Source organism: Poecilia reticulata, chromosome 15 (genome assembly GCF_904066995.2).
Source record: "Poecilia reticulata chromosome 15, P_reticulata-male-v2, whole genome shotgun sequence".
NCBI classification, from domain to species: Eukaryota; Metazoa; Chordata; class Actinopteri; order Cyprinodontiformes; family Poeciliidae; genus Poecilia; species Poecilia reticulata.
Window position 1 is genome coordinate 13,058,751 of NC_088844.1, and position 14,381 is coordinate 13,073,131.

The 14,381-nt window shown below is 38.2% G+C and overlaps 1 protein-coding gene across 2 annotated transcripts in view; it reads right to left on the reverse strand.

The window, feature by feature from the left end:
• adam12b (ADAM metallopeptidase domain 12b) overlaps positions 1–14,381 on the reverse strand; it is a 95,954-nt gene that overhangs the window by 25,175 nt on the left and 56,398 nt on the right. For both annotated transcript variants that reach the window (XM_008429319.3, XM_008429318.3), the window contains exon 12: positions 2,233–2,410. In XM_008429319.3, the coding sequence (XP_008427541.2) occupies positions 2,233–2,410 (178 nt within the window). The remainder of the gene's footprint in view (positions 1–2,232; positions 2,411–14,381) is intronic.

A 14,381-nucleotide genomic window follows, 5' to 3' on the forward strand; every position in this document is an offset into this window, starting at 1 on the left:
GGTCTCCGTGGGTTGCCAGATCAAACAAGCTTTGTGGGGACACCGGGGAGGTCATTTTGAGGTATGGTCAGAAAGTCTAAGCTGCATGCTGGTTCGCTGGTGGTCAAACAGAACGACTCCAACAAAATACCACCTACTGATTTCCAAACAATGGAGTTTCCTTGCTCTGCGCACATAAACAATCATGGATCCTGCTCAGTTTAGCCAAATTGCAAAATCTAATTTCATTTGAGAGGAAATAAACAAACAGCCCTCGACTCCAGCGAAAAGACCGCGCAGCTTTGTAGTTTTAAAAGAATCAACAGAGTGACACGTCTCTCCAGAGGAACCGATCGCATCTTGTTAACGTCAGGAAATCTACATGTTGGCTTTCAAGTTTTATATTTCAGCTCCGTGCTCTTTCAGCGTGACAGACCGATGCTGGTCTCTCAAGAGTACGCGATGCGGGGAAGATAAGTATTAAAATTCATTAGCTTCTAACTGCTATTTAAATCTATCAGATTCATATTTAATCAACTCTTTATATTTTCTGAAAGGCTGTAGCTACAACTGCTAAATGTTAATTAGTGTCAGATCTGCAGCACGCAAAGAGCAAACTCGTCTCCGAGTCTGTTCATCCACTCATTCTAATTTATATGTAAACGAATACAAATTAAATATAAAAGACCACGATTATTTTCAGAATAACAAAATAATCAGTAACAAATAAGAATATTTCCACTGAGTGTGATTCGATTATATTAGGGTTTAAAAGTTGCATTGATCGCAGGTTTTTCTATATATATATTTTTTATTTAGGGTATATGATAAATCCTAATCTAGTGGCTGGACAGGAGTAATTTTGATTCCATGTGATTCTCCGGTCACATTCCGAGGTGTCCCGCGGTGTGCACAAGCGGGAAGGCGGCGGGAATGGATATGTGCTGCAGAGTTTGGAAGGCAAAGCCAAAGAAAGCTGGTTTAAGCTACGACTGCATTCCACTTGTTTGCTTGCTTTGTCACACAGTCGGGGCAGCGGTTTGATTAATGAGCCTCCAAACATATGAATTCACCATGGCACCTGGTCAAAGAAAAACAAGATGTAAACAAAATAAAACACTACCTCAGTGGGGTTTCCCGTTTTTTTATTTTTTTGTGGTAGAATATTCTTGGCTTCATTATGATTTAGTGCTTTAAAATTACAAAAACATTGTCCACAGACGGTGGGAGTTTTGAGTTTGAGGCTGTTATGTTCGGTAGAGGGGATTTTCAGTGCTTCAAGTTGATTCCTTGCTGAACCAGAACCACTGTATTTTTTTTTTTCCCAGATTAAAGTTTAGGCAAAGCTATGGACAAGGACAGCCGCATGTAACTGCAAACTCATTCATAACCATTGAACTTTTCACATTTTGTCACATGACAGCCACAAACCTTTTTGAATTTCAATGGGATTTATTTGATAGACCAACAAATTGGTTCATAATTGTGAAGAGGAAGGAAAAGTATGTTTTTTTAAGGAAGAACAACAATAATAGTTGCATAGTTCTATGGGACAGAAGGAAAGCATTTCTTCAGCCGGGACAGAGAAGGTGGTCAGAGATTATAGGAAGACTGATGGACCTTAAAACAGGACAATCCTAGAGGAAAACCTGTCAGAGGCTGAAAAAAGGCTTAAGATCAGAGCAGAAGTCTACTTCTTAGCAGGACAATAACCCTAGAAATACCGTCACAGCTCCAATGCGATGGTTCAGATCTAAGCATATTCACGTGTCAGAATGCCCCAGTCAAAGTGCAGACCGAAATCCAAATGCAAATTTGTGGCAAGACTTCAAATTGTCGTTCACAGACACTCTCCAACCAAATCCGACTTAAGCTTAAGCTGGTGTGCAGACAAATATTGTAATAATATTGGTCTCTGGAAAGGTTGCAGGAACATACCCCAAATGACTTGCAGCTAAAAATCCACAAATACTGAGTGACGAGGTACAAATACAATTGTATCATTTGCACGCAATGAAAATTTTATCTACAATTTGAAAAACCTGGGTTATTTTTTTTCCTTTCTTTTCACAATCCACTACTCTAGGATTAGGTTACCACACAAAATCAGAACAGAATACTTCAAATTCAAATTAATTTTTTTCTCAGCCACAGAACATGCTTATGTTGTCACACTGAGTTGCACATAAAGCTTCTCTGCATGACCACGGACGAAGAGCGGGTTAAGATGAAGCCGTTTGCTGTCAACTTTACCTCAGGCTCCCCGCAGTCGCACTCCTCTCCCTCCTCCACGTAGCCATTGCCGCACTGCTGTCCGCCGTAAAGCACCTTGACCTCTGGCATGTTGTACAAACACATGCCCACACCTTTCTCCAGACTGGCTGCAAGGTCCTTCTTGCTGCAGGTGCTGAACACCGTCGGGAACGGATACCTTCAAGGTAAAAGGAGGAAAAGAGTGAGACAACTAAAGAGATGTGGTCTTAATAAAGCTAATCTTGCGTGATTATTAGATTTGACAGTGGACAGTAGAAAAATGATGCAAAAAGGTGAACAGATAAAGAACAGAGATAACTTTTACAACAATGACAGACAGATTTGCTCATTCAAAAGGTTTTTTTCACACAAGTTTAATGTTCTAATGGCATTGTACGAGGCGCGCTTCAATGGATTTTCTGTCCTACGCAAAACACAAATGGCTCATTTTCGCCAGCGGCTGCATTTACAAGAGTCGTAATCTGGCTGGACAAGAACAATTTAAGCAGCTCTCTGAACAGGGTCATTGTGGATGAAGGTGATTTCTGAGTGTGTCCATGTATATGTGAATACTTTAGAAAATTGCAACCATGAAAGCAAAGGAATTTCCAATTTAAGTCTTTCCCATATCACTTTTCTGCAAGGCTGACTCATCTTTTGTTTAAAGTGGGAATAAAAATAAAGTCTACACTTATAGAAAGTAATGCCAATGCTATTTTCATTAGCATTATTACTAATAGGTGGAACCTTTTGAAAAGGTAATGAAAACCAAAAATGGTAAAAACTATTTTATTTGTTGGGAACAAATTAAAGCAATAAAGTGATGCAATTTTGATATTCAAAATTGATATTTGATATTCATTCAAATAATACAAATGAAGGCCAGAGAGGAGTTGCCTAGAAACGATGCAAGAAGTGGGGAAAAACGGTCGCCTCCAGTCAGTCAGACCCCAGAGGAGAGCGAGGATAGCAACAGGTATTCGAGGTCCTGACCTGGACTTTTCACACTCAAGCCGACTGCAAAGAGATGGATAAAGACAGCTTTTCCACTTGAGACCACTGAGACAGTTCAAGGTCTCTGATGATGGTGAAACATATTGATGCAGGGGACCACAGAAAGCTCAAAGTTTCTCTTAAAACGTGTGTGTGAATGGGAGAATGCCTGAAAGACTGAATGTAGTGTGACTCATTCTGGGATCATATGGACTTGATGGAGCGTAAGCTATTTACCGTTTCACCGTTAAAGAGTGACTGCAGTGCCTTTATGCCTGGCTGCACCAGAGTCATCAAGGTCAGTTTTCTTCTGTATAGATCCTGGCATCTTACGTCATTGAATCACTTCATATTCAACTGTGACCAGTTACAGTCCATAAAAGATAGATTATCTTCTTTTTCTCACTGACATTACATCAGACTGGATGTTTTCATTGCTTTCTGTTTTGGTTATCCTCACAAAAACGTTTGAAATAGTTTACTGGAACTTACAAACAGAACTGGTGTAATTTAGTGAAGTACGTCAGCCTCCTTTGGTTGGACGCACCATTTCAGTATCATCTTTCTATGGATGTAATTTTGACGATCACTCCAAAATGTGGCCTTTTTATGTCCTTAAGCCACTTTGTACAAACTTGAGAGTACGCTTTGGGGTCTTGCCTTGTAAATCTTTGGTTGTCAACACCTTATCCAATTGGCTGCAGAGAGTTGGGCAGATTTCAACACAGACAGCCAGAGAACAATTGACTGTTAACAGAGGAAGTAAGCCAGATGGAGACAAAGGCTTGGAAGATGCAAGCCTTTGTCATAAAAACAATTTTCTTTTAACAAAGAGGCAATAAGGAGGAAAGAAAGACCTTTAAAGACTCAAATTATTACTAGCAACTTAATTATCTCAAGAGCCGCACCTACCAACAGGTGACTGATCAGTAATCCTGAACCTTTTGAAATTGTTTCTTCCTTTTTATGTAGTTGGACTAATTGACCTTTAACTTTGAATTTATAAAACATAAAGTATATATATGTATATACCCCAGCTTTTATGAATAATTTAGCTTTAGTTAGTAAAAACCAACAACTATGTGGCACCTTAGACTGGAGACGATAGACCAAGAGCTGATCCTTCTTGTGAGCATTATTCAAGACAACCAAGCAGTGCTGCTGTTCTGTCAAAATGCTTAACTAGGACAGGTTCATCTGATGCTTCTCAGGTCAGATACAGGCTGATGGGGATCACTGTAGCACTATTCTTTTTTTATTCTGCGCATTTGGGGTTTTTAAATTACCTAGATCATTGGGTGAAGGAGTCTTCAGGTTATGTCATAGGCTTTAATCACTTTGAATTTCAATTAGACCAAACAGAGGTCTCATCCTAAAAATAATTTGCATATTAATGAGTTGATTCTTAATTCCCTCAAAATGAATCGTTTGCTATTAACTCCCACAGTTTCTTGTTGTACTCGGATAATAAGGCAATAGGTTGCCAATTATAATTCTATCTTGGCAACACACTGGCTGTCAAGGCAGATAAAAACTAAAGAGACAAGTGATAACGCCATGTTCACTTTGGATAACCCAATAACGTAAATATAGCATTTCTAACCTCGTTATCTCTGAGTTGGAGCAGCATATTAATACTATGCTGGCTGGGAAAATATGTAAGTATATAAATTGTATAAATTTCATTAGTGTTAAGGTGGTAGCAGACTGGGAGTCAATATTGTAATCTTAAAATAACTAAGATTGCTATCAGGGAGGAAAAATCTTAATTGGGACTCCGCTATTTTCATTCAACATGCGCATAATGTAGAGAATGTGAGGTGGCAGAGAAAGACGGCAAGACTGGCAGGACGGAGATGTGACATTCAGGTGCTTGGAAAGTTCAAATTCAGACAAAAAAATGTCACACACGTACTTATGAGGTGATGCACTATAAGGTCTTCAAGCGTATTCGGGTGTCGAGACTGCAAAGCCCGAGGCTTGGCAGGATAGATTTGTGAAATTTCTGCACCACACAAAATATGTTTGTTGAGCTTGATGGTGGACAGAGGTTGGGGGAGTTGAAGGGGGAGATGTTTGATGTTTTTTTGCCTTTGCCTAAGGGGGATTTGGTTGCAGCAACTGCATGGATATTTCACTGTTGTTAGTGGACTATAGTCGGGCTTCTCCTGAGGCTGCTAGAGATAATGGTGGGAGCATTCAATGGGAAAGAAATCCTTTTTTCCAAAGGAAAACAGATTTTCAAAGCACACACACAACACAAAAATATCTTCTTCTGACAGCCACTCTTGGGTTAAAGCAGAGCCCCAACTTCAAGCAGATTGTCCATCTCTAAATGTCGACCGCTTTCATCTTCCCGCTGACCAGAAGCCAATCCAACCTGTCCCTGTCCAAACGTGTCCACTCACATAATCCACTGTTAAACCACCGCAACAGACACTCGCACAAAGGAGTGTGTTATGGTCCTCAGCTTAGAGACCCATGCATAACATCGGGAACAGACCATGCAGATTAAACCACCGCAGGGAGCAGAGTGAGGCTACTGTCGATAACACGAACCGCTGCTGATAAGAAACAAAAAAATAAAACATAAAAAAATCTGGTACATATCAGGAGGGGAAGGTGGATTGTCCATGAAAGGTAAACACGGTGCATTTCCAACAAAACATGGTTTCACGGTCCAAAGGGGGGATGCTTGTAGCTTCTGCTGAACAGATCTGCTTTCTTTTGGACATTGTAGAATCAAAAAGAAAACATTCGGAGCATTAACGTGGACATGAATTCGATGTGTTTAAAATCAATATGTATAAAACAACACTGCTTCGGGCAAAAGCAGCAGGCGGCATGTGTCTTGAGGTTGTTGAGAAAAATTATTATTTTGAGTGTTTAACACAGTTTAAACCTTTTAGAACGAATTTCTTAAGTTTGAACAGGTTTGTGTTAGTGATTTAAAACCCAAAGAACTATTGCTCGGTTAAGTATTTAAAGTACAAAGGAGAATAGAGGATTCTGCAAGAGAATTTCGGCTCAGACCCCTGGAGTCTTATCATTAAAGACAGGAGGTCATAAATTAACATATGCAGGGAGGTGGAGGACATTATCACTTGAATTACTCTGAGAAAGGGAACTTTGGTCGGTTCACGTAACCAGGATGAGTAGTCTTCCAAAACTAACATCTGACATGGTGCAAAAAACTGAATATAACATAAAATGTTTTAAATCACTAACATTTAATTTGTAAGACATTTTTCTTAGTTATTAATAACATGTTTTGACTAAAAATTCTATTATCTTGTTTTAGAATTAATTTAGTTAATGATGAATGTATTTGAAATTGTAATATTCCTGACTATATTAGATTCGCATGAAAATGTTTTGTTTAGTATTAGAAAATACTTAGGTTTATGGTGAATGAATGTCTTAATTCTTATTTGTTTCTAATTCCTAATTAGAAACAGGAATTGTACTTCATTATTTTCTGTTGATATTATCTATTGCTTTGGTTTGATATCAGGACTAAACTTTGGAGATGCTGAGTGCAGAAGAACAAATTGGGTTTGTGGAGAACTTTACATTGAATTAAAATAAAGTATTAAAGGTTTGTTCCTGGCAGAGCAGAAGAGAAACCAGAATTTCACAGCTACCTGTGAGGTTTCTGCATCTGTTTCTCTTGGCCCAGATGGCTGTAGAGCCACAGGAGGCCGGATACTGTTAAGAAAATAAATTTAAAATAAGTTAGTTTTAGAATTTATTATGACTTGATTGAAATACCATAATTATAGTTTTAAAATTTATAACATATTCTGACCTATTGATATATTTTACTGTAGTTAAAGCAGATTGTTTGCCAAGATCTTCTGATCTGCTCTTTGTCTGTTGGGAAACAATCAGTAGGAAGTTCTAGCTTTTCACACTGATCTGTGAAAGCCATAAACCACCATGAATTCGGAGAGTCTGCTTCCACCTTATTTAACAAAAGGTGTTTGAACTTGCGACCAAACTGCGGGACTTTTTCTAAAATTTAAAAGGGTCAGAGATGCCTTCCAATTGGTCAAGTAGAGATACGCCTTATTTGAATACATTAAAGAGGTAAACACACCTACAGGTATAAAAGTTTGTGCACAAGGGAAACAATTCAGAAAAAAGCTGATTTATTTTACTTCTGCACCAGCTCTTTCTCCAAGGACGTCCTTGATATTTCTTTGTCTTCTTGTCTCAGGTAACAATGTTTGTATCTGTCTTTCTTTAGTTTCCTGTACTATTTTATATTTTCTTCTGATTGGATTAAATCCTGTAATTCTGTGACGTCAACACGCATTGTTGTGTTTTTGTCCCCGCACGTGGCCACGCGAGAAAACCCGGGATCAAAAGGAAGTATCAGAGCCAGAGTTTTGCTAAATTTAACAGTAATATAAATATTCTTCCTTAACAAGGTGTAACTCCCTCCCTTTTCTTTAAGACTATGCACCTATTTCCAGCATAGCGTAAAGCGAAAGCATGTTTCATCACGGCTTCTTAAGGTTATCCTCTTAAAGCTTGTGTTCTCGAATGCTGTGGTGGTGCAAGGATAGATATAAGTAATTGAGCATGTACATGTAAATGTGACAACCCCAAATTAATGTGGCATGCATGTTTATGGCGACTACATGGTGACTATCGACTGTAACTGTGTATCCTTAATCATCCAAAGCAGACTATACCTCAGCCACGGTGAAACTCAACATACAACTTGAATGGACGTCTGCTGCAAGGCGGTAATTTTGTATCAGTAGAGGTTTGGTGATTGAGCTGCGTCTCTAATCTAAGGCCTGCATTCCTCCAGGTAACAGCTGCTCTCACAGTCCTGGTAACAGATGCGGCCTCAGCCTGCCTGTGTACCCAGAGATGCCGTGACGATCTCTCTGTTGTTGCTGGCTGCAATTTGTCTTTTCACGAAGACAAACCAATACGCAGGAGAAAAATCTTTCCCAAACCCACGTGACGAAGCATCGTCATGTTTTGCGGCGAGCTTTTCTTCCATTGGCTGAATGTTGGCAGTGGTCAGCAGGAAAACACATTCGAATCGAAACAAAGAGTTCAAGGCAAAAAGTTTGATTTAAAACAAATAATAATATTGACATTGTCAATATTAATAATAATAATAAAATAGAATTCTCAGATGACTTTTCTATAAATCTGTTCCAGAGACAACTCCAGAGATGCACAGATTTTAAAGTACAAGAAGCACAATAATCAGTGTGTGTTATCACAGCTGCTGCTACACGGCTGCCCGGCTGTCCAGGAAATTAGCTGAGCGGAGGGTGTAGGATTCCCAGGACGATATTGGGTCTAGAGCTCTGCTCCCTCTCCAGGTATGGTTTGCTGAGGTGGAACTAATTTGACTACGCTCAACAGTTACACAAAATTTAATTAGTCAGACCCATTCTGCCTGTCGTATCTGTTTGAAAGGCAAATAAGTCACTTTTATTGGAAACAACACCCACAAATAAAGATGTTTATCTCATCAGTGATGTATGGGCTCATAAATTTGTGCTCCATAGAGAGGAAAAGCTTTGGTGCCACCTCGCTAACGAAGAGCTTAGTGGAGCTACCATTTCACAGAGAAGAAAGGAAATGATCTATACGTCATCTAATGAAAAACTTAAAATACCCGCGTCCTTTAAATACATTCTTTTAAACGTATCCACAAGGTTTACATGATTTTAGGACATACACAAAAAAGGAAATGATAGTAAAGATCTAACCACTTACTAAAAATTGCCATTTCTGTGTAGGATTGAAAATATGTAACTGTAAAAACCGACATTTAGGGATTAAAAATGTCTAAAATGGCTTTTACATATAGTGAGGACTGATGCTAAAAAGGGCATTTATAACATTTGTGTGAATCTATAAGTGCTGCTTTTTAATCATGTATTTATTTAACTGGTTCATTCAGAGATAAAACACACTGACTCGAGTTGAAAAGCTCAAATTATAAATTTATGATATGCAGTCTATACAAATATGTCACAAATGTAATTTTATAGAATAAAAGACAAAAAATGATGTCTGATTAAACCCTTTTTTATTGCCATTAACGATTTATTACAGGCCTTTGATGTGCATTGTGGCATTCCCTGATGCCAGCTGTGCAACTGAGCCTTATTCTTCTATTGCGCCAAATTACCCCCATCTCTTTTAATCCCAAATTTGTTTTGGTGCAATCTGCATAACACAAAACAGTTTTGTTTTTCAAGAGGTGATTTCCATTACTATACAGTAAAATGAGCTGGTTTTTCATTTAATGCATCTGTAATGTGCCATTTAAATACAGACAAATTGCATCCGTGCAGCGTGATGAGGTATTTCTGAAAAATATCTTCCCTTCTGTCTAGTTTCAGCATTAGCTGCACGCACAAATGTTTCGAACCTGCTAACAGCTTTGTACACCTGTGCCCTTGTGTATAATTGAAAAAAAGAAATGCTAATTTATATTAAACGCTAAAAGATTTAGTCTTTAATTCAATAATTTAATCAAATTTATTATTTATTCATATTAATTTATTCCTGCTCTCAGTTACGTTAATGAAAAAATTGACAACTTTGAAGAACTAACAACAAATGTTTGTATAAAAACACAAAGCTATGTTGGCATTCTTTCTTAAAAATACCAAGTTTTTATCAAGTTAGCAAGACAAAACAAGATCCAGGAAGGTTGGCCCACATGGAAATATGATGCTGCGTTCTTGCTGACTGATTGATCCGGCAACTAAAAGAGGCTTTCTCTTCCTAGTGACTTAGAACCCAATCGTAAAATGTACCGGGACGGAGAGACCAGGCATCTTGTCATGGATTTCCTGTCAGTATCATTTAGAAGCTTAATACAAGTGGGTTGAGAAGATAGGGGGAAAAAAAAATTAGCAGTTTGGATAAAGAGTGGAGCCGCATTGTGAACGAGGCAAGGCACCGAGTACACAAGGGCTATAAAAAGCTCCGCTCTTTGCAGTCCCTCAAACTGACATCAGACTATCTCTATTGTTCTCCAAGACTCACCGCAGACTGACATGCTTTTAGTCCATGCTAAGCAGCCGAGACGTCTGACCTTTTAGCGAAATGTCAGCCTGCAACTCTTCCAGAAGCTTGTAGTGATTAAACATCAGGGGAAAAAAAAAAAATCAAAACAGAACACAAGTTAAATTTTCTGCAAGCCTCTAGTACTTTGCTAACTCTTTAGTTTTTGATAGGAGAAATGAAAACAGTGATGTAGTTTTGTCTCTTACGGCCAGAAATGTTATTGCACTTTTTGGATATTTTTATGACAGGCCAACACAACACAGGGCACATGGTGTAAGGAAAAAGGTAAAATATTTATTTATTTTTACAAAAACAAGTGTGTATTGATTTGTTATGTTTGCAGTGACACCACACACTGTCATTACAGGTGCAAGTCTTCAAGGGTACATCCTACTCATTTTTGCTCATCTACAGACTTAAAGTTTTATCCTTTCATCTTTGAAAATGGATAAATCCCAAGAAAATTGGATGTAAAATTTCTGTGCCACATGAAATTTTTCCAATCTGAACCATTCTTTGGCTGCAAGTAAAAAATTTTTTAGGATGGTTTAAAACTCAAATCTCTAACAGGCCTTCTATTAGGATTGCTTTGTATCTACCTGTATTCATGTTTGTAATCAACTCTGAACAGCTTCCCTGTCCATGTTAATAAAAGACATAATCTCTCACATTAAATCCATGTAAAATAAGCTGAAGTTTGTTGCTATAAAAATGTATTAATAAAATATTAAGTTCCAGAGGTAACTAGCTCCCTGCCTGCTGTTCTTTGCGATTCCACTCGGATACCGAAAAAGACACAGGAAGGGTTTTGTGCTTTTCCTTTTTTTAAACTCCAGTTCCCACTTCAAAATATGTTTGCATACCATTCTTTTGCAAACAATGCAAAAGTTTCCACCTGTTGTTCAACGAAATCTCCCAAGACCAGTCTTTGTGTCTCGCACACCTGTCACCGTTCTCCAGATGAACAAGAAGCTATTCCTCCGCAGCTGATAGCGTTCTACTGTTTTTCTCCCGGTACCACTGTCACCCCTCTTTGTGTTTCTCCTCCCGCGTTGCCATAGGAGGAGATAAAAAGACAAATGAAACCACGGCTTCCACGCTCCGCCTGTCTACCGAGGCACAAAGCACCTCTCTGCGGAACTCTCTCAGTGCGCTCTGGCCCTGATTGCAGCTGGCAGTGTCACTGATAATCACGTCATTTAGATGCAGTCTGTCCTCCACTCCATTAGCAAGTCTAAGCTCTGCGTCTCCAAAATACACACACACACACACGCACACACACACACACACGCACACACACACACACACACACGCACACGCCGTCGAACGAGCTACAATGCTTCACAACTACGTGTTTAACATTCTGAAGACATCTGGACAAAAGAGGGTGGGTCAAAGGGGGCTGCCAATATCAAATAAATACATTAAAAAGAAATGGGGGAAAAAAATGAAAGAAATGCTATTTGTGATGGAGGGAATGAGTCCTAGATTGGATTGAAAATGATTGTTTTTTTTTGTGTGCGTGTGTGTGTGTGTGCGTGTGTGTGTGTCTGTGTCGACAGGAAAGTGAAAATTAGGGCTGATGGCTCTAGAAATTCAATTTTGGAGATACTCGGCTAAGTCAAGCTTGAACCTGTCATGTCCAAAATATTTTATTTTTGAGATAGTTCAAGGGGAAAAAAGTACAGACATGAACCTCCAAAACTAACACGATCCACACACTTGATGAATTGAACCTGTTCACATAAGACCAGGATAGTTTGGGTATTTAGTCCCTTAGTAAAGGAAATAATTTTTTATTCTTTTCCCTGTGGTTTTAATGGGCAATACGGGATCTGGAGACAAGGATTTGCCTCACAACCAGTGGGTTCCTGGTTCAAACTCCTTTTCCCTCCATCTCAGTCGCTTTGTTGTTATGTCATTGTTGTTCACCTGCCGGTCAGAGGAGCCCCATGGTGTGAACTGCAGGTTACATACTAGTTACTTTTGTCTGATTAAAATCTGATAGATGATTTGAAACTTCTAAGTCTGACAAAAATAAATAAAAGCAATTAAGGCGCTGTACTTAAATCTGAGAGCGGACTGCAAGGTAGAATATTTGTTAGCATGGTTATCTTGAGCAAGAAGGTCCTGTGTTCAAATTCAATCTTGCGCCTTTCTGTGAGAGGTTTGCATGTTCTCCCTCTGCATCAGTGAATTTCCTTTCACAATCAAAGAAACGTGCATGCTAGCCTCTCCAAATCGCCTTTGGGTGCTTGTAGTTTGACCTGTTTTGTCTCTGTGTTGACCTGTGATTATATGTCCAAGGTTTACACTGACAACTGGAAACAGGGAACAGTTGCCTCCCCCCTACTCAGCGAGAACTGAGCTGATGTCGAAAATTGATGGATGAAAATCTGCTGCTAAAAAAGTAACTATTTACTGAAAATTATGAAAATTAGGCATGTAACTCTTATCAAACGGCTTGCCTTGTTTCACCAGCTGAAACAAGCTGTTTACATGATCATTATAATCTCGTAGAACCAGGATAATTGTATATTGATTACTGGCCTGGTTGCTGCAATAAACCTGATCAGACCTAGTTTTGTGCAGCATTTCATCATTGTCCTACTTTAATACTTTACTTTCAGAGTTACACATATGCACTTCAATGTGTATTTTATTTCCAGACATGACTAAAATACAAATGAAATGTCAAACAGCTAGAAAATGCAAAGGCTGAAGTAACTTAAATCTAAAGTGGAGTTTAACAGCAGAGTAAGATGATTAGGAATCGTGATTCCCTTCTGATTTGTATCTACCTCTTTTTAAGACCATAAATCAGGAATTTCTATGTCTCATGTAAAGGACATTGGATGTATTTATTTGTACAGAGTAGACACAAGCATTTTGACATTGGCAATATGAATATTTTATAAGCTGCTATCGACACCACTCTTGGGTGTCGATCTCTTCAGAATAGTAATAAAATCCCAAACTGTTGTTTACTACAAAAAAATATGGATAACAGGAGCTGCAAGAAATAGCTTTAGTTTGAATCAACAGACAGGATCAATAATAATAACTGCACCGAAATGCATAAGATTGCGCGGGTTTATATGCGCATAAACATAATAATAAAATTCTCATTTTGTTTCCCTGCCTGGTATGCGGCTGAGCAATGCCAAAACTCAATAAAATCCTGATATCCTGCAGACTGAAATGAACAAATATTGAACATACAATTAGAATGGTATTAGATAAATGGGGAAATATTGATGTTCTGTGTCAGTGTAGAAAGACAAAATTGCTTGCAAAATGTCAGAGCATCATGGCACATTGATTTATTTAGACTTTTTTATTAAGAAACTGTGGAGTGACTGAGAATAAAAGTTCACTAATCATCTCTTTCGGGTGTTATCATGTCTAAACTCTTGATAATGATGCAAAACCAGCAGAAAAAAATGCCCTGAACCTTATTAACCTTTTATGTTACAAAGAATTCAATACCAGCACAATTTATTGTATCCAATTAAGATAGAACTGTCATTTTTCTGCTCTTTGTGCGTTGCATTGTTTGCATTGACCCTGCACTAAAATGAGTGATGCTGCTGTTCAACATTTTCCTCCAAGTCTCTCTGATGCTTTTGTTCAAATAAATGTGCTTCTATTTAAAAAAAAAAAAAAAAAAAAAAAACGGAAACAAAAAGGACTGTTGCCATGGCTGCGAAAACAAGATGTTTTTGACAGCCTATTAAAACACATATTTTAAGAAAACAGCAATTTCTTCTATATTTTTGTTGATCTCTCCAAAAACAACTTTTGGAGTTGTAAATTGTAAATTAACACCTTTAAAGTTCCCATTACATTTGAGGATTTTATGTATGTATATCAAGAGGTATTGTTAGGGTGTTCTTCATTGTTAACAAACCATTACATTTTGCTTCTACCTTAAACACAAATGACATGATGGTATTGTTTGATTAAGGTAAATTTTTTAGATTTTTACAACCCAGTACAGACCAGTAAATGTTAATTTCCAGTGATAATATCCTATGTTGGTTTCATTTGGGTTTCCGTGTTGATCTTTTTTTTTTTTTTTTTGCCGTTTATCAACCGTC